General features: G+C 33.4%; 5 protein-coding genes across 6 annotated transcripts; 3 read left to right on the top strand and 2 right to left on the bottom strand.

Moving 5' to 3' along the window:
• The first annotated feature begins 151 nt into the window (after positions 1-151).
• LOC110994571 lies at positions 152-798 on the top strand. The gene has a single exon (XM_022261276.2). It carries the CDS (start codon positions 310-312, stop codon positions 727-729), a length of 420 nt encoding a protein of 139 aa, XP_022116968.1. The 5' UTR covers positions 152-309; the 3' UTR covers positions 730-798.
• Positions 796-6,703, bottom strand: LOC110994569 (dynein regulatory complex subunit 2). Of its 2 annotated transcripts, XM_022261273.2 has the most exons (9): positions 6,569-6,703; positions 6,380-6,493; positions 5,837-5,975; positions 5,070-5,293; positions 2,340-2,537; positions 1,773-1,967; positions 1,500-1,649; positions 1,171-1,397; positions 800-1,049 (listed from the first exon to the last, which is right to left on the bottom strand). In XM_022261273.2, the coding sequence occupies exons 1-9, from the start codon at positions 6,701-6,703 to the stop codon at positions 917-919; spliced, it is 1,515 nt and encodes a 504-aa protein (XP_022116965.2). In that variant the 3' UTR covers positions 800-916. The 2 variants fall into 2 exon arrangements, with proteins under 2 accessions (XP_022116966.2, XP_022116965.2); XM_022261274.2 differs by lacking the exon at positions 1,773-1,967 and having other exon boundaries at positions 796-1,049; positions 6,569-6,700.
• LOC110994570 (odorant-binding protein 59a) lies at positions 2,592-4,838 on the top strand. Its single transcript, XM_022261275.2, has 5 exons — positions 2,592-2,985; positions 3,090-3,539; positions 3,697-3,888; positions 4,418-4,544; positions 4,732-4,838. Exons 1-5 carry the CDS (start codon positions 2,932-2,934, stop codon positions 4,836-4,838), a joined length of 930 nt encoding a protein of 309 aa, XP_022116967.2. The 5' UTR covers positions 2,592-2,931.
• A 1,341-nt stretch (positions 6,704-8,044) lies between the features above and the next one.
• Positions 8,045-12,496, top strand: LOC110994562 (dynein regulatory complex protein 10-like). The gene is made up of 10 exons (XM_045628003.1): positions 8,045-8,296; positions 8,951-9,195; positions 9,375-9,482; positions 9,641-9,670; positions 9,787-9,949; positions 10,149-10,284; positions 10,786-10,935; positions 11,113-11,242; positions 11,523-11,693; positions 12,143-12,496. The coding sequence occupies exons 1-10, from the start codon at positions 8,176-8,178 to the stop codon at positions 12,218-12,220; spliced, it is 1,332 nt and encodes a 443-aa protein (XP_045483959.1). The 5' UTR covers positions 8,045-8,175; the 3' UTR covers positions 12,221-12,496.
• A 551-nt stretch (positions 12,497-13,047) lies between these two features.
• LOC110994561 (differentially expressed in FDCP 6) lies at positions 13,048-25,928 on the bottom strand. Its single transcript, XM_022261264.2, has 10 exons — positions 25,730-25,928; positions 20,455-20,643; positions 20,025-20,165; positions 17,319-17,558; positions 16,533-16,762; positions 15,942-16,131; positions 14,781-14,917; positions 14,526-14,662; positions 14,163-14,287; positions 13,048-13,533 (listed from the first exon to the last, which is right to left on the bottom strand). Exons 1-10 carry the CDS (start codon positions 25,820-25,822, stop codon positions 13,390-13,392), a joined length of 1,626 nt encoding a protein of 541 aa, XP_022116956.2. The 5' UTR covers positions 25,823-25,928; the 3' UTR covers positions 13,048-13,389.
• Between the last annotated feature and the right edge of the window lie 616 nt (positions 25,929-26,544).

Genomic DNA, 26,544 nt, shown 5'->3' with positions numbered 1-26,544 from the left:
GTGATGTGTGACTGGTTCAATCAAATAAAAACTTGTACAAAATGATTTGTACCAAATAGTACATTTATTTAGTTATGTATAGTCTATCAAAGTTTATTTACTATGTTTCATTTCTTAAAATTTATTGTCAATCTGACAGTGACAATTGATAGTAGCTGTTTAGTGTGCTTATTATTTCCATTTCCCCGCGTTTTTGCAATTTACGTAAAACATAGAATAACAAGATATATTTTTAAATTATTAACTGCTTATTAATCAGTGCTTTTTGATTTATAAATAAGTCGTTTATATTACATATATTATATCAAAATGGGAGATCATGATGACTTTGAAGATAGCCAATTCCCTGATAACGACGAGTTTGTACCGTACGTAACTGCCGGCAACCTAGCACAAAGAAATGGAGCAAAAGTTACCCTCTGGGGTAAAGTTACTAAAGTATCTGCCAGTGAAGGTTTTCATGTAAAAACTGTTGACGACCAAGAAGTTCTAATAAGATTACAAAAGCCCCAAAACGAACCACTCGAAGGATGGTACGAAATTCACGGTGTGTCGCAAGGAAAAAGTATACTATGTGATGATTACGTGCCTTTTTCGGAGGAAATGACTAAGAATATTGATACTGAAAGTCAAAAAGCTCTAGCAAAGTTACTTGCTGCTCTTGATGATCCTTGGAATCTTGGCGATGACGGTTCTAGTGGACTACAAGGTGTTACGGCGATGGAGTAGGTTATAAGTAACTTTATAAGTAAAATATTATTAAGGGTTTATTCAAAATAAAAAATTTCTTTGGTTTAATCTTTGTTAATTGAAATCACATCCTTTTTTGTGAATACATTTCAAAATAAAGGTAGCCTTAAATAAGATTATGCATATTTTAAGATTTATAGGCAAGTTTCTAAAATAATAGCTATTACTACCAACAATTGACTCGAGGGTATGACTTAACTCCACCTATTTCTTTGAGACGTTGCTTCTCCAGTTTTATCCTCTGTTCATGTAATACAGCATTTGACAGAGCTCCTTCTATGCATGTCACGGGGCGATATCTAAAAACATTAAACACTAGTCAAAACAATCTATTAAAAATAAAGCACAGTAAAGTATTTCATTATAATCAGACTGATTTTGTTGCTTAAATCTAAAAATTATAAAAAAGTGGTAACTTACAATGCTTTCCCATAAGTAGTTTCTTTATCAGGATGTCTTGAAGTTACTGGCCTTTCCTTGCCATCCTTTAAAGCCAAATCAGTGAGGTATTTCTTGATATACTGTTTCAGTTGTATATTTTCCTTAGCAAGTTTAGACTTTTCACTTCTAAGGCACATTGTTTGGACCTTGGCTCTATTAACTTTTAGTAAAAACTTGTCCATTTTTCTAAATTCCTTGTATTCTTCCTGCATAATATGTAAAACTAATCAACATAGAAAAATCTGGATACACCATATATGTTGGTTTTTTAGTAAATGGGTATTTTTATAATAAATATTAAATCTTACTATCATAGCAGTGTCAAGGTTCTCATAATCTTCTGAAATTCCATCACTCTCAATCCCTTCTAGGAAAGTATCAGCACTATATTCATATTTACTGCATATTTTTGCCATTACATTTACTTTTTGTATCTTTTGAAGCATCTTCTCTAGATACTAAAATTTAAAAAGAGTTTTTAAGTCTACATTTTAATTTTTACAGTTAATAAAGAAAAAATAAAGGTACAAAAAAGATTTCCTAGTCCTAACTTTTCCTTTTACCATATCAGAATATAATACCGTTTTAGCATCAGAGCTAGAATCCACCAAAACTGCTAGCATATCACTCTCCCGACGTCTATTCGTCTTGTTATCTTTTTTAATCTGCCAGTATTTCTTAGCCAAATCCTCTTTATGTTTGTTAAGGCGATTCAACTTGTAGCTCAGAGAATTTGTCGTTCTAGAGTATTCCTTTTGCAAAGAGAGAAGTAATTCCTGTTTTCGTAGATTACATTAATTTAGTAAGTAATTGTTTTCACTGTTTTCGTTTCTAACTGGATATGCAAATCGTTTTGTTATGACAAACAGGTAGCTATATTGAACAAAAATTATTCGTGAAACGGATATATAAATGCCTCTGCACACATGCATTCATCATGATGATTATTTTAATTTTAAAATGATACCTTTTGAATAAATCAAACGCGAAACAAAGTACAAAAAATATAAGCCGTAGGGTGAAAAGTAGGGAAAACATGATCTAATACTACCTTTAAGATTTTAACTAAAACTCCTAAACCCTATTCTGGATAAAGTTTAAGCATTTATGTCTACCAAGCTTACTATCTAGATTACAAGCAAAGTTACCGTCGCCTGTTGTATTTGAATCTCATTTCTGAATATATCCCTTTGATAGAAATCGTCTTTCTCCTGAAGAGATAGATAGTGACTCATAATTGGATTGTGTTGTTCCAAGTAACCATTGTAAACGTCACGTAATTTGCTCCAATAAAAGTCTATTTCTAGTTGCATTGGTCGGCATAAATTTCGCATTTCTTCTTCATGCTGAAATAAAATCGTTTATTTTATATATATACATACATTCTTCTTAAACATAAATCTTAAGAATTAGGACTAAAAAGTCCTAAACATGATTTAGGATTTAGCTCTAAATATAAAACACAAGTCAGCGAAATAGTTTCACATGAGCTTCCTGTAATCACAGCGTCAAATATTTCCGCTTACGGTTAAAATGTAAGGGATACGAATGACAGTAATTGTTTAATAGCTCCATGCAAAGCTTATAACATCATCAAATCCTGAAGCTTGACGAATTTACCGTCAGGCCTAGGCTGTTCCAGGTCATTCGAGCGTAGCCGTACACCCATAAATATGAGTAATTCATAATGCGAGTGTTATTTTGATACTATTCGCGTTACTGTTACGTTGTTTTAGCAACATGATCCCAAAATTCTCTATATTAATAATATGTTCCTTTCTGTCCGAAATCTATGTAAGTAAAATACATTTTAATAACTACAACTAAATTTAACTTATCTGTTAATTTGCTAAATGTTTTACGAGACAAGTATATTTTAACACATCTTTATTTAACAGAGTCTAAACTGCCGGACAGAAGGTAGTCTGAAAAGCGATGAGTTGAAGAAAATTTATAATAACTGCTTGAAGCAACAAGAGGAGAAGAATTATAACGGTTTCAAAAATTCATCTGAAGACTGGGAAGATCATGGTTCAGATAGATCTGAAAAAGAAAGGAACAAAAATAAGAGGACTAGAGAAGAAAATAAAAACAGAGAACCAGTTAAGAACTGGATGGATGATAGATCAGACAGATCGGTATACGAAAGAGACGACAATAGACAAAATTATCACGACCAGGGTATGGATGGAAAAAATCAATACAATTACGGAAAATCTCATAACCAAAATGACAGAAAAATGGATAACAATCATAGAAGGGAAGGGGATTACAGAACTAATGTTAACAATTATCAGCAAAACGATCATAATAGCCAGGACCTTTATCAAAATGATGAATATGGAAGTGTAAGTATAATTGTTAGTAATAAGAACATATCATTAAGTTTCAGCAGCTGAAATGTTTTATGACCTGATGATGAAATGTCGATACCAAACAAATGGAGTTATTTCTTTTATATAAGTAGTATTTATTTAACATTAAAAAAGCTGGTTATTTTAACAGGAACGCAATATGTACTCGTATCCTAGTCACCGTTATAAACGAGATCGATCCGAAAAAAACTCTGGTCAGCGGAGCCAGTACAATCCAAATACTCCAAGATCGGACGACAACCATCGCGAAAGGAACTCGAGTGATTCCAAAGATGGCGGAAATGCGTGTGCTATGCACTGTTTTCTGGATAACTTACAAATGGTAACTTCAGATCAGTGATTTTAACATTAACCACTAATATGACATAAAAATAATAATTATAATTATGTGTGTAAGGTGAGTGTGTTGTAGTTGTAACCCTGGCTTATGCTGGCTGTAATGCTGAGCATTGTGCTGTGAAGCCAGGGTCAGTTGCAGACGTGTTCCACAGCGCTGGTCATCCTGTCAGAGACCTCAACACTCAAGTTGTGTCTCTGACGGAAAAAAAAAAGTTGAATCGACCACATTCAACAACATTAGACAGAAACCACATGTACGGTTAATTTTAGGCAGACGAAATTCATTAGGTATGTTGTGTATTTATGCTATGCTACACATTAAAAATATCGGATGCTTACTCGTACTTCGCTACTTCAGCGACTTAGGGATATCCGCTTAACTTTGTAAAAGTCAATGTCAAATATTTGTAAGAAACTTACAATATATGGACGTAGGAAGAGGAGTTTCTCAAAATTTATTAAGGTTATTGGGAATCTTTATAAAGATGTGACTACTGCTTTTATATCTGTAGACAGGAGAAAATGGAATGCCGGATCGTTACCTAGTAACCAATGCGATGACCAAAAATTTGAGAAGTGAAGATTTGAGGGATTTTCTACAGGAGTCCATCGAAGAGTGTTTTCAAATTCTCGATAATGGTAAGTTTTAAAACAATCATGTACGTGAAATATTATGGTTTTGATTCTTTTATACAAATTATTTGACAGTACAAGATTGCTTTATGAGGCTTACTCATAAAACATGGGCCTCCCGCCCACGTTAGGAAATGTTAAATACAAGTTTATTCACTGTTGGAAGGATATTGTATGAATGTTTGCGTTTCAGAGAATACCGAAGACAAATGTGAGTTTTCTAAAAATTTATTAGTCTGCCTATCAGAGAAGGGACGAGCTACTTGTGATGATTGGAAAGACGATATACAGTTCAATTAAATTGTTATTAATAATATTCTTTGTAAAATATTTAGAATGAAGCAATAAAAATGGATTACCATAATTTAATATTGTTTTATTCAAAATCAAATGTTCCAAGCTTCCCCGTACTTTACACCATTTTACATCTACAAATTATTCAAATATTCAAACTGGTTTTCTTTAAAATTATCAATGTTTAATAGGTACTATTGTTTTGTCTGAAGCAGATATTTTTATAATTAGACTTACCTCCAACCGAGCGTTGTTCATTAAGGTCGCTCTTTCAATGTCTTTCTCATTTTTATAAGATTTAAAGTCTCTCTCTTGTATAAAGTTTATTAACATAAGCTTAAATTCTGCTTTGTCGTCGTTGTCTGTGATTTCCATCTCTTCCTTATCCCACAATTCTAAGAAATCGTTTTTCTGGTGCTCATAGGCAGCTTGTAAATTGTCTAATCTCTGCGTGCCTATTTCTATGGAATAAGAATAATTAATGGAAATAATTGACAAGGTTTTACCCATTTAAGCATAGCTGTATAGGGCATGACCATGCCTTCGCCAATTTAGTCTAGTGTGTATATTTATTGAACGATACATTGATATTTTAAAGATAATATTTACACCATATATACGAGGAACATTATGTACTAACCAAGACAATTAACAATTAATTTCTAGGTTAAAGTGTGTGTAGGAAAGTGTTTGTGTGCGTTTTAATGTAATCTTAAAAATCTATTCGATTTGTTTATCTCCTTCGAAAAGACTTGTTAGGAGATAATATGGAAAAAACCGATTAAATATCAGAAACCAATTCAGTAATTCAAGCTTAGATATGCCAATGCATACCTACATGTCTTTGTTATAATATTGTTACTTAAAATAGATAAATATGCAGTTAAAAATAACAGAAAGTTATATTATATAGAATATATTGTAAAATATCTCCATACATACATAGTGTATTAAAACGCATTTCAAGAAAAACTAAGACCAGTTTATACAACTCTTTCACCTACTTAGAAAATAGCTCAAATTTTCCGTGTGTGCCTGAAAAGCTCGCCTGTGCTGTTCATCGGAATCTTCGATCGCCCTTGTCAGTGATTCGATGAGTCGGTTCTTTCTTTCCATGAGGAAATTGAAACTGGCGGCCATCCCCTAAGATTTAAATTATTAATTTTGAAAACACTAGGCTTTTATACTTTTCAAAGTATCTGACGATATTAAATTCAACACGTCGTGTTAATAATCGTAAAGATAAACTATTATGTGCTGTTGTTGGCTGGGTAACAATGGGCTTTCTCTCTATGTGCGCATTTAACAGCTGCTTGTTCGGTGAAGAAAATATGGATAGGAAATCGACATACCCGAAAGGTCGACGGCGTGTTCAAGACACAAAATGACTACTTGCCTATTAGAAAATACTATGCGAGAAGCCCAACCTTAGTTTTTTTAAATATTTTTTTCTGTTTATAATGTAAGAAGTATCGTAAAACCTTGGTACGCTTCAGAGCCTTTGCAGAATATTTTGATGTGAAACTTTGGGAATTAATCATACAAACCTGAATATCTGTTTCCATTTGCCGACATTTTATTCTTCGCAGTATGTAGCGCCATTCTTGGTTTATCTTAGCTGTATTTATTTTGCTGAATGATTCTTCTTTGTCTAATTTATTCTAAAAAAAGACCGATTGTTATAACTATTTGTCTATTTATCCTTTTTCAACTGGTTCTTATGAACAATAACTTACTTTAATAAACCGGGCAATCAACTCATGTTTTCTCCTCCTCGCTTCTTCTTCTACGTCAGCTCTGTGCTGCAGATACCTCGCCCGTTCTTCGTCAGACATACGCGCTAACTTATTGACTTTACTTTTTTTCGGCATATTGAATCCTGTTATAAACTAGTACTTCAAAATAATTTACAATTTATTTAAAAATATTTTATAAATTAATAATTCTGATATTTAATTAAGACAAGATATCGCTAATTCTAAACACAACAAGTTACTAAAAATATTGAACAAACATTTCATAGCAACAAGTGTTTCTAAGAAGCGCGATAATTGTTAAAAACGTTACGTTGTTTGAATTAGACTTATATAGAATTAGTTTAATTAGTATTATAGTGCTAAGTTGTGTCTTTCTTATTTTTGAGTTTTAATTTTTTTCCTGAGACACTTATATAAACTTATTATACATTTCAACTTATTATTTATTAATAAACTGTAACTAATCTTAATTAAATCTAATTCAAATCAAAAACATCTATATTCAAATTGGTAAACAAGTACACTTATGTCAAAAAAAAAATTAAAAAACTTGTAAAAGACTTGTGAACTGGTAGTAAATGTAAAGTCAAGGGCGTAGAGCGGGCAGGAAGAATTGTCCTATGTTTGCTCCAAACATTAAAGCTAGTAGGTACAGTTACTCCCCTCTAGGTGGCGTAAGTAGTTCGTTCAGCAGGCCTAGACAAATGGACATCTAATATCGTAAACGAAAGTAGAATAGAATTAAAATGTATGGGAATGACATTTGTCACGTCATCTACCTTATCGCAAATAACTAAACTAAAATCGGTTCTTTTTCAAAATCAAACCATTCAAATGTATTTAACCTTCTCAGCGCCAAAGTCTGATGGGTTGCCATAACAATTACTGTAAAATCACCCGATTTAAAACATACTTATTTTGTTTGTTAAAATAAATACAACAAATACAATTTAAATAACAAATATAGAAACATAGACGGCTAAAATCATTACTCTTCCTTTTGGCTTTGCCGTAGTCGGGTAATAACAACAGAAACTAAACATTAGTCATTAGTTAAAAATTATCATATATGTAGCAATTGTCATGATAATAGCAACACCAAGATTGTGCTTGTCAACAGCTTATCAAAATGAACTGACAGCGCGCGAATATTGTTGTTTTTTCACATATCTATCGCATATCTAACGCAAATGGAAAACGATGCAACGTTAACCGAACTTAGGTCCGTTTGGCTAGGCATCGATTTGCGTTCACGACAGATCGTGCGTATTATTCGATTGCGAAACGTTTGATAACGAATGCCACTTGTCTAGGGGGGCAGGTTATTTGACGGTTTGTGATTTTGATGCATATTTTTATAGGGTTGATTTCGCTGATTTAATTTTTATGATTGAAGGGGTTAAATATTTAATAATGGAAATTGACTCCTCTTCACAAACCTCGTTCATTAAGATTTCTATACGTGGAACTTTCTTCCACAAACTTCTGTTGATTGTAACCATGGTAACGAATTTGTTTATTGAGAAAACCGATTGTTGAAGATTGTTCTTTTTTTTAATGAAATATATGCAATGCCTAATTAAATAATGGAGACACAATCGTCAGGCACTCTTCAATCTCCATCTACCTATTCGGAAAGTTCAAAAACCGGTAGTAGCCGATCTTTAGGAAGCGCGAAAGATGAACCCGATTTTACAAAGGATAATTGTGAGTTCTGTATTGCTTACTATAATTAAATTAAATAGTTAACAAACACATAACTAGTGTGGATCAAGTCTCTCAGACTAGTACTAGGGCAGGCACCAATTTATAACTTTCATATACATTATCATACTAATCATTAAGTATTCCGAGTATTACGGTTCACAATTGGGGGGATGCCATCAGGCCCGCTTGACTTATGAATGTCACATACAGTTTAGCGGATAGCTCGTTGCCAGAGTATGATTTACTTCATCAAAAATCACCTAGTAGGACATAAAGAGACAGCTCAAAAGGTCGGCTTTCTCCTTTGCAATATGGGCTAGCGAGTTATCCTTCCTGTACAGGGGTGGAGGTGGAGGTGTATCAATCAAGGTCCCCCAAGATTCACATACTCAGTATCATCGAATTTGATCGACCGATTTTAAAATCCAACCTCCAGGGGTGGAACGGACGGCTGACAGAATTCCTTTGTGTATCACATTTTCGTGCCTGTGTATCTGTTATTTTTTGTTCCTTGACTACCGAGGCTAATACTATCTCATTAATACTGAAATTTGGGACCAAGTTATTTATTTCGTTTATAAGTAACGGAACACAGCCAAATTACAACCTTTTCTTTTCAGTTAGCAGAGAAGTTATTAATACAATTTTTTACAGCTGCATCTCCCATTGATTTGGAGTGCCACATACAAGCAGAGCGCATCACAAAAATTTTAAATGAAACAATTTACAAAACAAAGATGGCGCTATGCCTGCCACACCTCGTGCAGGAGTACAAAACTCTGAGCTCCATATTATCCAACCAACACATGGAAGATTTGGTGTTCATTTTCGAACAGTATGATAATCCACTGTTCTCCACTAGTCTACTTAATTTGGATGCGTTGGAAGATATCAAAGCTGTGTGTATACTGACAATCCTTTTTTTTACTATGTGGGTAGTTTTAATCGCAAATTAACCGCTTAGCCTTGGCCGCATCCCGCCATGTTTTAGCCATTAGTGATTTGGACACAGAAATGTACCACGGTCCGTAGGAAATGGTAAAATTTCACGGAAAACAATAAATTTAACCTTTTCCAGGGTGATGTATCTCTGAAGAACCGGTTAAATCCTGAACTGGGTCACCTTGTCTATATATTAAATAGCTACCCTCACCTGAAGCCGAAAGTCGAAGAAATGATTACAGAAGTTTGTATCTATTTAATTAGATTGTAGATGAAAATATTGTTTTTTTAATTAACGTAAGGTTATTGCTCACTCGACCCAAAATATTTTAGAAAAAAAAACAGCCCGTTAAGTAGAAATTAACCCAAACGCATACTAATATTTTTAATGTGAAATTCCAGATGAAAGAAGAATATGCTGCATACGATGAAGTAAGTTTTTTTTATTTATTTGATGAGAAAACACTATTAACGATAGATTTTTTGTTATTTCGAAGAATTTGATTAAAGCTACTGGCTTATATTGATTTTTATTTATTTCATTTTAGTCAAGAAGAAGATTTCCAGGTTTAGAGTATTTGTTGACGTTGGAACATTTTCGTGACTTGATGATCAAACAGATGGACACTACAGCAGCAGAAGAGTTGGCTGCAAAATTGAACACCAGGAAACTAGAAGGCTCCAACGAGAGGCTTATTGAAAAAATTAAAGGTTAGGTACTAGAAAATATTGTTGGTTTATGGAAAAAAAAATTTACATTTACTAGGTAGTAAATTATCATATACATAATGCTGTTGCTATCCTGGCTAGGATTAATAAAAAGCACAATTATTCAGGTAACCAGGCTTTAACAAAAATCAAAATGACTTTTGACGAAGAAATAAAAGACTTATCTAAAAATTACTTTCAGAATATACGCGGGATCTTAAAGAAGAAAATGAACGCTTTGAAGAAACAATGAGGATGAAGACAGATCTAATCGCGAGATTGGAGCAAGAATTAGCAATTTTGAACCGAGACGCGGAAGTTAAACTTAAAAAGAAAATGTAAGCCAAGGCTAAACTAAATACTTATTTTGCTGAGGGTAGACACATTACTGTATCGGCTTTGTTTAAGGATCTTTTACCTTTTGCCTTTACCGTGTATCAAGTACAATCCAAAACAATTGTTGTACCTATATCTAGGAATCAAGTCCATGACATCGTTATTCGATACGTTTTAGCTACTTAGTCAAGATGTTTTTGTCTATATAATAAAAGAAAAGGTTGACAATTTCTGTGTCCTTTGAACTATCAAATTTCGTTCTAATCTATTTAATATTACGCTATTTGTAGTCATGTATTTAATGGGATCATGTCTCTACGTCATTCTTTATAACAGCGAAAACACTTTTTAGCTGTATATACATACATAAATAATAATTGCTTGTGCAATAAAAAGTGCAAATAATAATTTATTGTCTATACCTTCCCATGGCGACAGTTACGAAGAGCTTAGAACTTATAATGACATTACAGAAAATTAATTTTTAAAGGCCCTTATTACAGACTAGATTCAGATCGGCAAATGGTGTTAGCAACTCGTGCGCATCTCGTAAAGAATGAAATGTTGAAAGAGGAAGAGGTCGAGTGTCGAGAATTGTATGAGAATATATTAAGGAAACATCTAATCGATGAGAAGAATCAACGAGCTCGCAGGTAAGGTTTAATAAAATTTGTTTACCGAGGATTTATTTATTGGTTAAACTTAAAAAGAGAAAAAGAAAGAAGACATTATTTACCATATGTTCTATATGGTTTTCCATATTATTTCGAAGCCTTTTGGATAGTTTCATTTTAATGCTAAACGATATGAAATTTAAAATGGTTTGTCAGATTTAAAGTGGAGACGCAATTATTATCATGGCTACAGAAGTATGATCTAGAAATGGCAGATAAGCAGGTGGAACTAGATGAGTTCACTACTAAGTATGAAACGGAGGTTCAGAAGTGTGAAGAGCTCGAAGTAAGTTTTATAATATTAAATTAATACCACATATATTAAGATTGTACCTATATTTATCAGAGCGGTATTGAACTTGGAAATAAAATAGTAATTAGTATTATTTTTCCCTGAGTATCAATATCAAATAAAGATATTGTGTTGAAAACCGCAACGTCAAAAAAAAATTATAAAAATAATTGTAATCTTTAATATTAATATATCAATAATAAATTATATTATTTAAGCAAACAAATAATAGTACTTTCCTAAATTTCCTAAAAAAATATATGAACCATTGCAGTTAAAACTAGCAGAACAGGACAAAGAATATATACCCCTGATGGCAGAAAGAGAAGAGGAATACCACCAGGAGCTGACGGAGAAGATGAACAAGTTTCTATTGGAGCACGCCGCTAGAGTCATACAGTGCGCTTGGAGAGATGTGCTGGCAAATAGAGCTGAGAAGAAACGGGTATATTATTTTCAGTATCTTATTATCAAGATCTGAAGAATTTAAGACTGCTGTTGAAATTGCTGAAACTGAGTTGGACTACATTAATTTTTTACGAATCTTTTCTTTTTTTACACAGCTCAAAGGGAAGGGAAAGAAAGCCAAGAAAAAATCCTAGTCCTGATTGTACGATTTCTTTCTGTCCTTGATTTCCTCCTCCTACTGCCTTAGTAGATAAGCCTATTTTAATTTTAAATAAAAAAAACTAACTTTACTATGGTCAAGTAGTTTTTAAGCAAACCTAAGTATTAGTATATAACTAAACTGCTATTCGCATGATTCTTTTAGTTCCTAATACGTCCACGGAGAGTTGCTCTAAATTATATAAAACCTCCACCTTTTTTAAACTTAAGTGAACATAATTTCCCACCTTCCTAATTTTTTACTATCCATTCCTATTTAACCCTTAGCTTAAGAAGCTGCAGAAGAAAATGCAAGCAGCTCAAGCCGCGGCCGAGGCAGCCGAGAAGAAAAAGGGAAAGAAATAATACTCTTTGTGTTTTAGTTTATTTAAATAACTTATGTAGTAAAATATATTTTGTTTGTAAACTGCATTTTACTTATAAAATTCCTTGTATTTTGCGATGCTCGGTTTTAAGTGCGTTTTATACAATGTAAAGGCTTTTAAAAATAAAAACAGTAATATAGTCAAAAGCGGGCGTGTAAAACAAAAGACGGTTTTTGATTAATTTTCATGTATCGTAAATTATAAAATAGTTAACAATTAGAAAGATGGCGCAGATGTGACAAGAACTTAGTTATAAGCAAAAAAAGTTATAAAATTCAATGAAACGAGAAATCGATTTCAAAGTATGAAGAACTATGGATATCCACACCTAGCTCGTTTATCATAATGATGAATTGGACATCAGTGAGTTTCTTTGAAATGGACCAATAGAATATTAGGATGCCTAGATACCCTAGAGGGCACACATACCAGCAAACATCTTGAACAAATGTCCTTGCAGAAGTGAGTTATAGATATCACTTAGAGTGACGTATCGATCACGTGATTCAAATCAATTGACATTTGTCTCCCACCCTGCGTGTACGATGCACAAACTTTCCCCCACTCCTGCTCAAGAAGTTTGCCGGTATCTGTACACTTAATTTAAATTTTGTTAAAAGGTTAGAGAAATTGACCCGCTTGTTAAATATCTCAAATGCAAACGACACTGATTTTCGTCTGTCACTGATAACCAGATCAGAATCAAACGAATTGCGTTATCATTTGTTATCGTTTTGTCGTTCGTTTTACATTTTTACTGTCTTGATCTATCATAGCGTAAACAAAGAAAGAGACGAATATATTATGTATATGAATCAGTTTAATAGGATTTACACTTGGACAAATACAAAGATATTAAATAATAGTGCTGTCTCTTTTTAAAGGTGTTTGAAGATGTTTTGATGAAGAGCGTGTTATCGTAAATATAATAAATTTTATATAAATGTCAAAATATTACAACCACAATGATTTTATTATTACAATCAATAAATAATGAAAGATATTAAAACCTTTTTAATTTTTTTGGTTTTCACTTCAGAATTGTGTATATTTTCTTTGTTTTCCTTTACACAAGAAATCTACAGATTCTACAAGATTCTATCAACTCATATAAGAGAGGAAAAGATATATGTATATTCATAGCTTTGATTACATATTATCATTATTATCGAGGACTTTTAAATGTCTTATAGCCCTGACATCAATCAGAGTGTCTGATGAGCTTTTGGTGGTGGGTACGAAGGAGATGGCCCGTCTGGCTCGCTCACCGTTACGTAGAACTGGGTTCAAATCCTGCAATAGAAATTAATTATAACACAAAGTTAAACCCGAAAATTTATAGAAGAGAAACTATTTTATTCTATATTATTTTATAATTATTAGATACTATTTATATGAATCAAATTATACATTTTAATATAGTTTTCTCTAGGACGTCTACCCCCGTATATTCTTGATAGGTACAATAGCCAATTAATATTTATGCTTTCGCTGAGTGAATTTATTAATAAATATGTATAACAAAATTTCACTTTTTTGTTTCACTTGTAAGCTTCAGATCCCCAATTTAGCGGGAACTTTGATTCCCGTTTTTTTAAGAAAAGAAAAAAGTACTATATAAGGACTTCATTAAGTATAATATTAGTTTACGATCTCCGAAGAAGTGAAGGATTATCGTCGTTACTTTTATCACTGTACGTATTGAAGAAAATTTAATAAAAACAAAATTTCTTACTTTTGGGGTGAAAATAAAAATCCTGTACTAATTAGTTTTGGATGAAGTGTATAATCCTGGGTTCGCGTCTCAGTGGAATATTTGATTTTGTCATTGCATTTTTTTAAATAATTCTGCGTTAATCAGAACAGGAACATCAAAAAAAGGGAGTAAAAAAATTCTCAAAAGTCAATATTTAAAAACCAACCCTGAGTTGCACATGAATGGCATTAGCGTTGAGTTCAGTCTTCTGTATCTTCTCCTGAGCTGCGCGCAACTCTTCGTCCAACTTCTGCTTCTCTTCTTCTAACTCTTTAAGACGACGCTCCGCCTCTGAATGAAAAAACAAATAATCTAATAGTAATTTTATATTTATTATGGCACGCCAACACTATGTCGAACCAGCTCCCACTGAAGTATTTCGACTTAGGGCCCTTCAAAAACAGAGCGTACCAACTCCTGAAAGGCCCGCAACCCACCCGCGAGCCCTCTGGCATTTAGTGACCATGAACGATTACTCAGATATAATAAACTTTATATCTGAGTAAATTATTATTATTAAAGTTATTACCTCTGTACTGTGCTTCCTTTTCTGCCTGTAACATTTCAAACTGTTTCCTTTTCAGTCTCTCCTCTTCTAACATTCTATTTTGCTCTTCTTGAAGCCTTTCCAGCTCTTCTCTCCTCTCCCATTCTTCAGCTAGGACCCTAATTTTTAAGCACATATTTAATTATAGATTCAATAAAATTCTGTTATGTAATTTATTTAATTGGACAGTACAGATACAAGTTTTATATGATCCGCTTGTGTTAAAACATAACCAACCTCGCTTGCAAAGCCCTAACGATTTCTTCATCTCTTTTCGCCTGCGTCTCTTCTTGAAGGAGTTTCTCCAGCTGTACTTGAGCGTGCTTTAATTCTTCTAATTTCTTGTTGTCCTTTTGCGCTAATTCTACTAATTCCTGTAATCGATATGTTTCATAAAATACCCACAAAAAATCGTAAATATTTTGTATCAGTTTTGTATTAATCTCCCCGAACTTAAATCGACAAATATTTAAACTTTGACTTGTAAGCTATTGCGATATTAACTATATTTATTTAAAATCTAAATCACCTTCATGATATGCACAACCCACATACACACAACACAGGCAAATTAGGTTTTTCTTAGTTAAATGTATTTTATATTTTTTATTGAATATTTCTTTTCGTAAATATTTGAACGTTTTATTCGGTGTATTTTTGGCATGTGTAGTATAATTGTTGTTGTTGTTATATATAATTTATGTTAGCTGGAGGATTATGAAATAAATCTGTTCCTATCTAGGTAGCAGTTGTTTAATGAAAACATATAAAAATATACTTGAGAGAGAAATTTCTTTTACACATCGAAGTTTATATTTTTAACGGTTACTTTTAAATTCATAATTATCTGTAAACATTTCATCAGTTTAATCAATGGCGGTAACACAAGGTTATAAACGTAAGTAATAGAAATAAAATAAATAAATTAGTGGCACAACAACCTTTTTAGGTCTGGGACTCAATTTCTGTATCTGTTTCATGATAATTTGACTCAGGAAGTAGGCCATCAGACTCCTGTGGCTGACACACGCCGCCGACTTTTGGGACTAGCAAGGTCTGGCAAGCCGGTTTCCTCAAGAATGTTTCATCCACCGTTTGAGCGAAAGTTAAATGCGCACATAGACAGAAATTCTATTATTGAACAGTAGGGATTGAACCTACTAGCTCAGGGATGAAAGTCACACCCTGAAACCACTGTTCTGCTGTTCTTGCAATTAAAAAAAATAATGCTTATAAAACTACATTTATTGCCAACTCTTTTATGATTTCATAGCAGTGAACTGGTACCTATTTTGATGACCAGGTTTTTTTATCCTTATCACATCATAATGAATAAATAATAATAATAATAAAAATATTTTGGTAATTTTAAAATGTAATATTTATTAAAAAAGCTACCTGTGCCTGAGCCTCTGCTGCCAGCCTCGCTTGTACTTCGTGCTGAAGACGAGCTCTTGTCTCCCTCACTTCCTGCTCCCTCCGCGCCCCTGCCCCTCTCCGCCCTGCCCTCGCCCGCCTTTGGAAGCCTTCCGCTCCTCCTGAGACTGCCGCCGCCTGACGTAGGGCTGATACCCATTGGAGACGACTCCTGATATGACCAGACCAGTGTATAAGATCTTTATTTCTTAAGAGATTATTATTATAGAGACATATATTTGTGATTATTTTGTCACCACTTTTAAGAGACTAAAACAATGTCATAGTTTTTAAATATATGTATATATTAAAGATTATATTTTCAAATAAAGCATATAATATTGTGCTTATATATGTTGTGCGGGTGTTTGTAATTAAACTCATCCTAAACGGCTGGACCAATTTTTATGAAATTTTTGTATTTAACCGTGCAAGGGCAAGGTCTTTCGAGTCCGCTATTAGTTAATATATAAGCAGATTTATATTTCTCAGTATTTAATATTAATATTTAATTTTCGAAAATCAAACATACAAGATATATAACGTACATAGAACTAATATCAAAAAGCTTACTTATGATCCTGTGTCCCAAACTCAAAAGTCCTCTCAGGTGTAATCAACTGAAACTTCTGAATTTTACCATCGCCTACTGCCGCTTCCACAGAGCAATATTCGTCTATGGCGATTCTTCCGCATTGCTCCTTCTGCGACGAACTTTTGTAGTAAGTCAAGGCACAGGGTTGGAGAACACACCAATATTCTCGCATTGTCGGTAATAGATAACCTCTTTTGAAGAGGTAGCCCTGAAAAAACATCAACCCGCTGTAACATCAGGCAAAGGACTTAATCATGTTGGAACAGATCACTTCCCCACATGATTATATGTAATATTTTATTGATAAAAGCTTTCCAACGCACGGCACATTGGTAAGAGAACCACAAAATATATATTATATATTATAATATATATATGCATGTGACATGACATACACGATGAGATCATACAAATATTAAACGAAACAATTGCTAATAAAAAAAATAGATTTTATAGCAACTATGGATATCCAGACCTAGCTACTTTCTCAGAATGCTCAATCTGAACATTGGTGTGTGCAGCAAGGAAGTATTCAACTGGTGCCCAAGGTACACAGGAAGAGGAAGTTTAGAAGCTGGATAGACCAGGTTAAGGAAACAGTAGGTGATACTTGGCAGAGAGTGGCACAGTGTAGTAACAAGAATGGCGAGATTTAGAGGACGCCACTGCCAAAAAGAGCAAATTTAAAGATTGAGATACTAATAAATGTGTTTAAGTGTAAAGGTATCTGAAATGAAAGGCTATTATTAATCGAAAATGCTTACCTTTTTAATAATATCCTCAATAAAAACATCGTAAATCTCATCTACAGCTTCAACAAGGGCTTTGGAGTGTAATTGCTGGTCGCAACAGTACTTTGCCTCCAGCACGGCGAGGAAGGCTGCCCATTTGAAATGGCCGATAGAGGATCCCAAAGCCTCCCAGTCGGCTGCATCCCAGCGGAGCCCTAGACAATGTACTAGCTGCTCAGCTACTAAACCTGCTTCAGATGGTTGAAGGACTACCTATGGAAATATTAAGAAAATACATAATTATTTATTGTTCGCGCGAAAGCACTACCTGACCCGGCAAACTTAATACTGCATTACATTTATGAAACGAAACATTTTTTTATCGATTATTCCAATGCCATTTTCTGATAGTTATTTTATGCAACCAACAACATATTATCAGAAACCATGAAAATCGGTCCAGCCGTTTTCGAGTTTGTCTTCCAACAAACACGAATATTTTTTACATAATAAAGTATCTATAGACCTCTTGGCTCTGCCCGACTAAGAGTAAAATACTCCTCTATGGTAATGTATACATTTTTAGGTCTTGGCCTCAAATTTTTTAACCTGTTCCGTGGTAATTAGGTAGATCAACCTTTTGTGCCTGACACTCACCGTCGATTTTTTGGATCTATGGAATGCCGGTTTCCTAAAGATGTTTGCCGGACGAAAGAAAGTCCATTGGTGCACAGCCGGGGAGCGTACCTACGATCTCAGAAATGATAGTCACACGCTGAGGCCAACTGCTCTGTTTATATTGAATAGCGTAGTAGCGTAGTTTTGTGAAAATATTTTCATACAGATTGTAATGTATCTATGATATCACTCAAGATAAAAAGATTATAAACAGATCAAATAGGTACCAAACATGTGGATTATCAACTGATAGTCGTCGTTCGTGAAGGTTATACTAACCACAACCACAATTACAATAAAACTGTGATGAAAAATAACTCGAAGATTTTAGCAACTCATAGAGACTTTTCAGCGAGTCCTTTTAGAAAGTAAATTATTGTCTATCATGAGGGTAAAATGGTTACGGATGAAACGCAATAGTAATAATATTAGCGTCACGAAGATGTGCAGCGTTTTTGTCGAAGAAAAGCGATAGAGCAATTAAGACTGATTGAGAGAGAGTAAGAAAGGCAGATCGTAGCATGAAGCCATGGAGCAAGCAAGTGAGAAAGTTTGAGAAAGAGAGTGAGATAGAGCAAACACCGATTTACGCAGAGTGAAATGGAGCGAGAGGTGGGAGAAAGCTATGGTGAGAAAGATTGAGAGAAAGAATATCTATAAAAAAACACGTTATTGGTTGATGTATTCTTTAAGTAGTTATATATTAGACCTTTTCTTATTCTATTAGAATTCTATCGCATAATGCCTTGTGCAGTGAACGCAGAGTTTTTATTTATTTATATTAGCATACAAATACAGTGTGTTAACAGTAAGGATATATATATAAAATACATGCAGTGATGTAGGATATATATATAAGGTACATGATCGTCTATTGGGGCTCTTACCTTAGTAATAATTAATTTACAAAGTTTCACTTCTAACATGTGTACTCTTAGTTATTATTTTCTTTATCTCTACATAATTATGTATTAACAGTGTATATTTGCGGATGCTTGGCATACAAATGCGACTTTTTCAATATAAAGAGTTGTGTGCTGCTATATTACGGGCTACTCGAATGGGAGGAAGTGGCATGGATGGATGGATGGCCTTTCTAAGTTCTCATTTAATTTTCATCAGTGTAATTATATAACATATTTTCATAATGTATCTCTTTGTGATGTTTGAGAACATGCATTCTCTACTGTATGTTAGCCTGCCAAACAAAACTTGTATGTATTAACATTCAAATATTTATTACTAAACAGAAGTTCGTAACAAGCTAAAGGCACAAATAAAACTGTTAATCAAATGTATTCAGCGGCTTCGTCTTGATTAACATGTGGCTTGCAAATGGCGAGCAGAACGAAATATTAATTACAGTTTGACGTCTTTACTAAATGAGTGGAATATAAAGGTTGGAATTAATTTGATTTAGAGTCGATGTGTTTTGATCATCAACGCATTCAAAGGTATCGTTTAAATTCTAAGCGAGGTAATGTACGGCTTAAACATAATGAAAAATACGAAATCTAATTTTTAATACCCTCAAAAAATATTTTTTCTACTTATTATTATTATAATTACATTATTTTTTTGCGACCCAAACTAGCTGTTGTGGTCTCAGAATGACCAGCCCTATCCACACTCTATCCTTGTCTGTGCTCGTCTATCCTCTATGCTTGTCGCAATACATTAGGGATGTTGAGACCCATACTGTCTTAATCTGACCAACGGGTAAGCAAACTACCTATATATCGACCTTTCTACCTAGCGATCGATCTATCCTCTACCATCAATTCGGCCTACCATTACATCTTTGCCAAGACTATTCCGTTCTCTTCTGGCATGTGGCCAAAGTAGCTTGGGTCCATTGATAGTCGCAACATTCTTCAACACCACATCTAGGATCCTCTAGACCCCAAAAATTGACAGCGTTCTCGGTTGGCTGGTCACCTACTAATACATAGATATGCATTAGTAGGTGATAGACATCTACTAATACTAATACATAGAAAGTTTAATGTCAAATGGTTTATTATACTTAAAATACAAAAATCGTTTAGAAAAACTACTTACAACATAGCGGTTCGAGTCGTCAGCGTCTTGTACCAGGTCAGCAAGAAGACAGAAGATACGGAAGAGCTTGAAGACTGAATTGTCAGCGAAGATTGGCTTTTCTCGAGTGAGCAGGTTTTTTCGACAGACAAACCAACAAACCTATATACATATATAGGGTATTTATAAAAAAAACTGAAAATAAATCTTTAATTCATAATCTGTTGTGTGTGTGTTTTCTATTAAAAGGTATCTGTCTAGAAGTCGCTGAACATTTAATTTTCTTTGAAGTAGAAAGTTTCGTTCAATATAATCCGATTAATTAATACATTATAAGGGTAATAGGCATAGTCATTGTTTAGGTGATTGATTGCGGGAAAAAATGTTTTAATAATAGACTCTAAGACAAAGAAAAAATCCAGGTTTATACTGGATCTTAAAGGAAACACACCTCACTGATTTTCTTCTCAAACTCCCTCGCAATTGGAAGTGTCAATGTTTTCGGTAGGGAACTGAAGACCTCATGCTGCAAATAATACCGGAACTCGTCGAAGGTCAGCTCCTGGGTCGACCGGAAGTGGTCCAGGCCCTTTTCCACACCATATAGGTCTAGAAGTGTACCGAGATTTGCTGTTAGCACCTGGAAATTGGGAAAATGTATTTGATACTTACACAAAAATTATAATCAGCTGAATCTTGACTTGATAAAAATAATAATTTGTAATAAATAAATTAATTAAATTGTCATTGATTCACTTAACAAGTAAGTGAAAAGTTTAAAGAGTTTCTAACGATATTATAAAAGTTATATTTTCAAACAACACCAGTTGTGTTTTTGCTTAGACAACTTTTGTGACTATCAAATTCTCTTATATTTCCAGTTGATAATTTTATAATTATTTATTAGGTAATAATTACATTAAAATAAAAAGTAATTTTAATTGATTTGCTAGATCTGATGATTTCCAAAACTATAATTATCGTCAACAATATTAAACAGTTTGGTGTTTTTTTGATGTTGTTGTAGTTTGTTGTTATTTTTATCAACACATGGACAACTTACAGTTGTCCATATGTTTTTTAGCAAATTTTAAAGTAACTTTTGTCATAGACAAATCAATTATTAAATTACATATGCGAAAAAGGCACCACAAATAATTTCCATAGAGCCATTTACCAGGTATACATATTCACTTTTTTCTTTATAAAGTAATACTTTTATTACAATGTTATAACCAGGAAACGTAATTTAATAAATTACATGTTTGGAGAATGGGTTTTAAAACACAAAGTTGTTTCACTTCCTACTTAGCGAGAAAAATAGCTGAACAGCGATAAAACTAAAGGTCGAGGAAGTAAGGCATCATTGTCTTTCTTATCGTATGAGTAAGTGGAGTGATTGGGCACAAATGGAATTTTGTTTGTTCTGTGTTTCATCTGTATATTTCGATACTTATATGAAAAGAATTTCCTTCCATCCTTTGCCCATAGACATCTTATTAAACAATGTGTTTGTTTGTTTCCGAGTTTTCGTACTTAAAGACTTAGAAATGTAAAGTATTTTATAAATTGAACAACACGACCTGAACTTTATAAAAATTAATAATCTCCCTCTTTAATCGGCAGCTCGTGTCGGACCACCATGGTCAGCAACGAAACATCTAGAGCGGACTATCTGTTTTCACCGGTTTCTGTCCAGCGCCTCTCTTATGATTTTTTCTTGGTTAACGGCCGCGAGATCTTTTGCCGTCTGTGTTACCAACCCCGATAACTTTCTCCAAGTTTTCATCGCCTCTACGCATTGTGTATCCGAAATATAAAAGAATAATTAAATTATAAGGAACTCATCCACATTCAAGAATATTACTTGGTGTTAACAAACACTTATTTGAGTACCGTTTGTCTTGTTTAAATTGTAAGTAGTAAAGTTTCTAAGTAAACTACGTTACGTAACTTGTACAACAAAAAGAAGTGATACTGTAAGCACCTATCAACAGGTTGTTTTCTAGTAGTGACTTTAAATGGCATAAATGGCAAAGCTATTACACAATTCGCACCTAGATTATTATGACTCATCGATTGATTTGAATCCATAGTATTGCTATGGTTGGCAATACAATACGAGACTCGCTTTCACGAGAAACAATTGTATTTTAATAAAGTTGCAAACTTAATGGCAATTTTTTTGGTTAGTTTATTTTATCGCTATAGTTAGCTGGTATCAGGTAGAATGATGTAAGCATGTACTTATTTAGATAAACAGCTAAACGCTAGTAACGAGAAATTAATATACGTGAGAGTATAATGTGTCATTTCGACGATGCCAAAAGCAACGCAAGATAGTGTTAGCGCTGCCACGCATGATTGGAGAGCAAGACTTCAACAGCTGTGACTAAATATGGGGTACTTTAAGCTTCAAATAGTTTTTGTATTGCTTGTAAAAAAATAAATGAGTAGTTAAGAGTATAGTGAAAACATGCTATTACACCACCCGTGTTTGACTTAAGTTTGTACAAAAAATTTTTTTATTTTAATACTTTTTAACATTACTTACATATTACATATACTACATATTAGTAGCGGCACGAAACTCTAGCGCTGACCGTTATTGCGCAAAAGTAAAAAATAAGGTACCTGAGGGGGGCTAGCGCAATGAAGAGCGTCGATTGGCTCTCCAGTCGCATTCCGGCCCCCGCACCACAGTACACAAATGGATTGTCTTTGTAGGGTTTGGTTATTGGAATGCAGATTGGTGATCGATCGACTGTCACGGTCTGATCTCGGATTGTTTTCAATCTGTGATTGTAGATTAACTATCGTGCGAAAGGCCTCGTCCTTATGTCGCCATTTGGATCTGTCATCACTTAACCAAGGTATAATAGTAGATTATGGCTGACGCACAAACCGTGCAGGTCAAAAAGGAAAAAAAACAGTAGATTTCAAATTTTCGTTATTGAATTGAACACATACAATTATAATAAATAAATAAATAATATTTTTTTTAATAATAATTAAAATAAATACAATTATAAAATATATGGCTAATTGTAGAGAGTGCTCTCAAAATGTTGCCCTGAGCGTATCGCATACTGCTTAATGAAGGCAATTGCTAAGTAATTAACACAACATCGTACAGGAAATGATTAATTTACACTTACTTTTAATAAAAACTATAATCGCTTCGCTGCATTCTTCTTGCAACGCTTAAGTGACCTAGAGCCAGCAGTTTGTACTTTTTATACACTTGTGGCTCAGCTAGATAGATAGATAGGCTCGATATTGCCTGGCCTGGCTAGATATTTTACATATTGGACATTCATATATCAGGAATCATTTTTGTAATAGATCCAGTAGTTTTTAAGTGTATTCGTTACCACAATACAAATATTTCTTATTTTAATACTTAATTCTTAAGAAGTTTTCATTAATTAACTGTTCCATAAATAATATGAGATTTGAATGTACCACATTCTTTGTAAATATAGTATTTATTTATTTAATATTACTATTCATGTATATAGCTATGCGAAATGCTTAGTTTCGTGAGCTGCATATATAATTCAGAACTCAGTTCTAAGATAACATAATGCGTATGGAAATGATGCTTACTTAGGTATGCGGCTTTGAACACAATTGTTCCAACAGGAAGTTGGGGACTCACTAGCGACTATTTTACCTTTAATACCTAAAAATCTATGAAAATTGTTACTAGTTTTTAGAAGTAATATGAATACGTAACAATTTCACAGCAGAGCCTTATCCGCTTCCGACATGCGATGCGGCGGTTTCGTCCGCTTCTTCACGCCCATTGCTGGTTTGCGAGGATGCTGGAAACAGCAAGCATCTTTCACAGACCGGGCCATACGCATCTACAAATAACTAGGGGAGATCGGGTCCAATACTTGCAGGGAGGAGTCATCATCCCTTCTTCTTAACGCATGGACCCCTGCTGCCCGCTTATATGTCGTATATAATTACGTTATTTCCGCTTACATTTCAAACGTAGGTTTAACCCAAGGATCCAGCTTTGGCGCCCGGAGGGGGTCACATACTCGTGATTAAGTCAAGAATTTATATCATGCAAAGTTATTACATTATATTAAATTAATTAATTATTGAAAATATGTAGTTACATAAAATCTGGATGGTGAGAAAATATTAAATAAAATGTTCAATTAGTGGTCCACCTAAGTCCTGGAACCAGCTTAGTTGAATCCGCCGTTGGTTAAATCCAACAAGATTTATCAAAATAATGAACTAAGTACACTATTTACACTATGTACACATTGAAAAGGTCTACAGAAAACTATGCGATATATGTTATTGTAAGAGACCTTGTAGTTAAAATTAAAAATACATACAGAACATCAATAAATATTGAATACAAATGATATAATAACACTATTATAGCACATTGTATTGACGTCGCCCGTCTGGCCGGCGCCAAAAGATCTGCAAGGAGGGTGACACCCCGAAGAACATCGTAAAAGCGCGGGAAATCAAATTGACAAATGATAATCAAGGATCACAGAAGTATAGCATTAATTTCTTTGCTTTTTCAAGGACCAAAATTAACTTCATTATTTCGAGTCTATAATCTACATTATTTTAGAATTTTCATTTGACAGTTTTGTAGTGTTTTCTTTGTAAATTGATGCTTATTAAAAAATGAAATAGCAAAACAAAGGATTTTAATTTTATAATATTTTTACAAAAATAATTATTAAATTCACAGCCGTACTCAAATTCATTCGTCATGAGTTAATGGTTACTTTAAGCCTTTTACTGAAGATTTTAATAAGGAACCATAGATTGTATTTGGAACGAATAAAGGCGAATGGTTATTGTTGGTCCAAAAAGGTTTTAATCTATAAACTCATTGAACATGAAAATTTCTTGCACCGATATAATTTCCTTCATGACCCAGTCAGATCCAGAGTCAATTGCGCTTTTGGCGGAGTCCCGTCAAACAAGTATTGAATTGGACGGGGTACGGGCGTCATAACTAGCGCAAAGGATTAGTAGATTCAAAGATTCATAGTCTAAGCACAAACTATAACTTCTAAACATCACCCTAGAGTTACAGAGTGATGAATTATTTACAGAGTAATGAATTTAAAAACTGCTTTTGTCTAATTAAAAAATTACGTAACACTCGAGTCTATAATTTAATAGATCATTTGTAGCTTTGGAATAATTGATGCCCACTAATGCCTTGACCGAATTAGTATACATACGTAAGCAATTAAAATACAATAAGTACAATGCATTTCGGTGTGACTCACAATAGTTGTTTTTAATAATCCTAAGGAGTTGAATGTTGGATGAATCATTTGCAAAATAAACTGAAGGAAAACCACTATTTTCGAACTTAAAGTTATTATACTTGTTAAGGTTATTGCGGAATCGGCTCTACGCCGTTTACTGTCGTTTCGTTTTAACATTGTATCAGCTGTTCTTAAGTACATATTTTATAAAATCGATCGTAGATTTTTAAGTAGCAATAAGTATTTAAAGGGGTTTAAAAACTATATTATCTTAAATACTCTTTCTCTTATATTTATTTCAAACTGCAAAAGAAATACTTTACTTTGAAAGCTTCACTTTCACACCTATTAATAATTCAGTATACTAATATAGATATATGTAATTTATATATAATATGTAAATAAACTTACGGCTTTTATTGCCTCTTATACGAGAATTATTTAATTTTAAAATCTTACCTTTAATTTAGATTTATGAACCACTTCATTATTTTGTAAAGACTCAAACGCGTGCCAAATACAGTTCGTTACATTTTTTAATAATGCTGACATTTTTATTCACTACACAGTCACATTAAAACTTCTTCCTTTTTAGGAAAACTACGCACAAACACGACTGTAACCTCCTCGGACGATTTTCACACTGGCCTTATACGATTGATATCAAAGGAAGTAAGTAAGCGGAACACGATAAGGACAAGTATAATGCTCTTTAATTCAAAAATGGAACTATTTATTTTACCAAATCGTAAAATTGTATCAGGCTGGTTTTTTTTTCAAAGACAAAAAAATAAGGTGAAACTCAAAGGGTATTTTGTATCTGTAATGTACATTGTACTCTATTAGTTATTACTGTATAATAATTAAATATTTTTTGCGGTACATTATATTTAAATATGTTACTTAACCAATTATTAATTGTTAGTCTTAGTTAACATAGCATACTTACGAAATTTCACATAACTCATTTCGAGTGCCACGCTATTTCAATATTCTCATATATTCACGTTTTCGTCTAGTACTTGCATAAACAAAGACGATATATTGTTTTCTACTAAAAATTGTGTCATAGCATTTCTGGTGAATGTGGGTCAATGGACACGACATTTAATAATGTCAGGACCACAATTACGTACGTGAAAAAGCGCTCGTAAAGAGCCCATCCCAACCCATTTATTTATTTATTAGCCTTTATTGCTGGCATCCAGTATAATATACTAACACTTATTTACATAAAAAACTTAATTCTACTACGGCACTTGACCCGTTTTGGG

The sequence above is a fragment of the Pieris rapae genome, chromosome 4 (assembly GCF_905147795.1).
Source record: "Pieris rapae chromosome 4, ilPieRapa1.1, whole genome shotgun sequence".
NCBI lineage: Eukaryota > Metazoa > Arthropoda > Insecta > Lepidoptera > Pieridae > Pieris > Pieris rapae.
The sequence above is the reverse complement of the archived record's forward strand: the minus strand, read 5'-3'. Positions and strand labels throughout refer to the sequence as shown.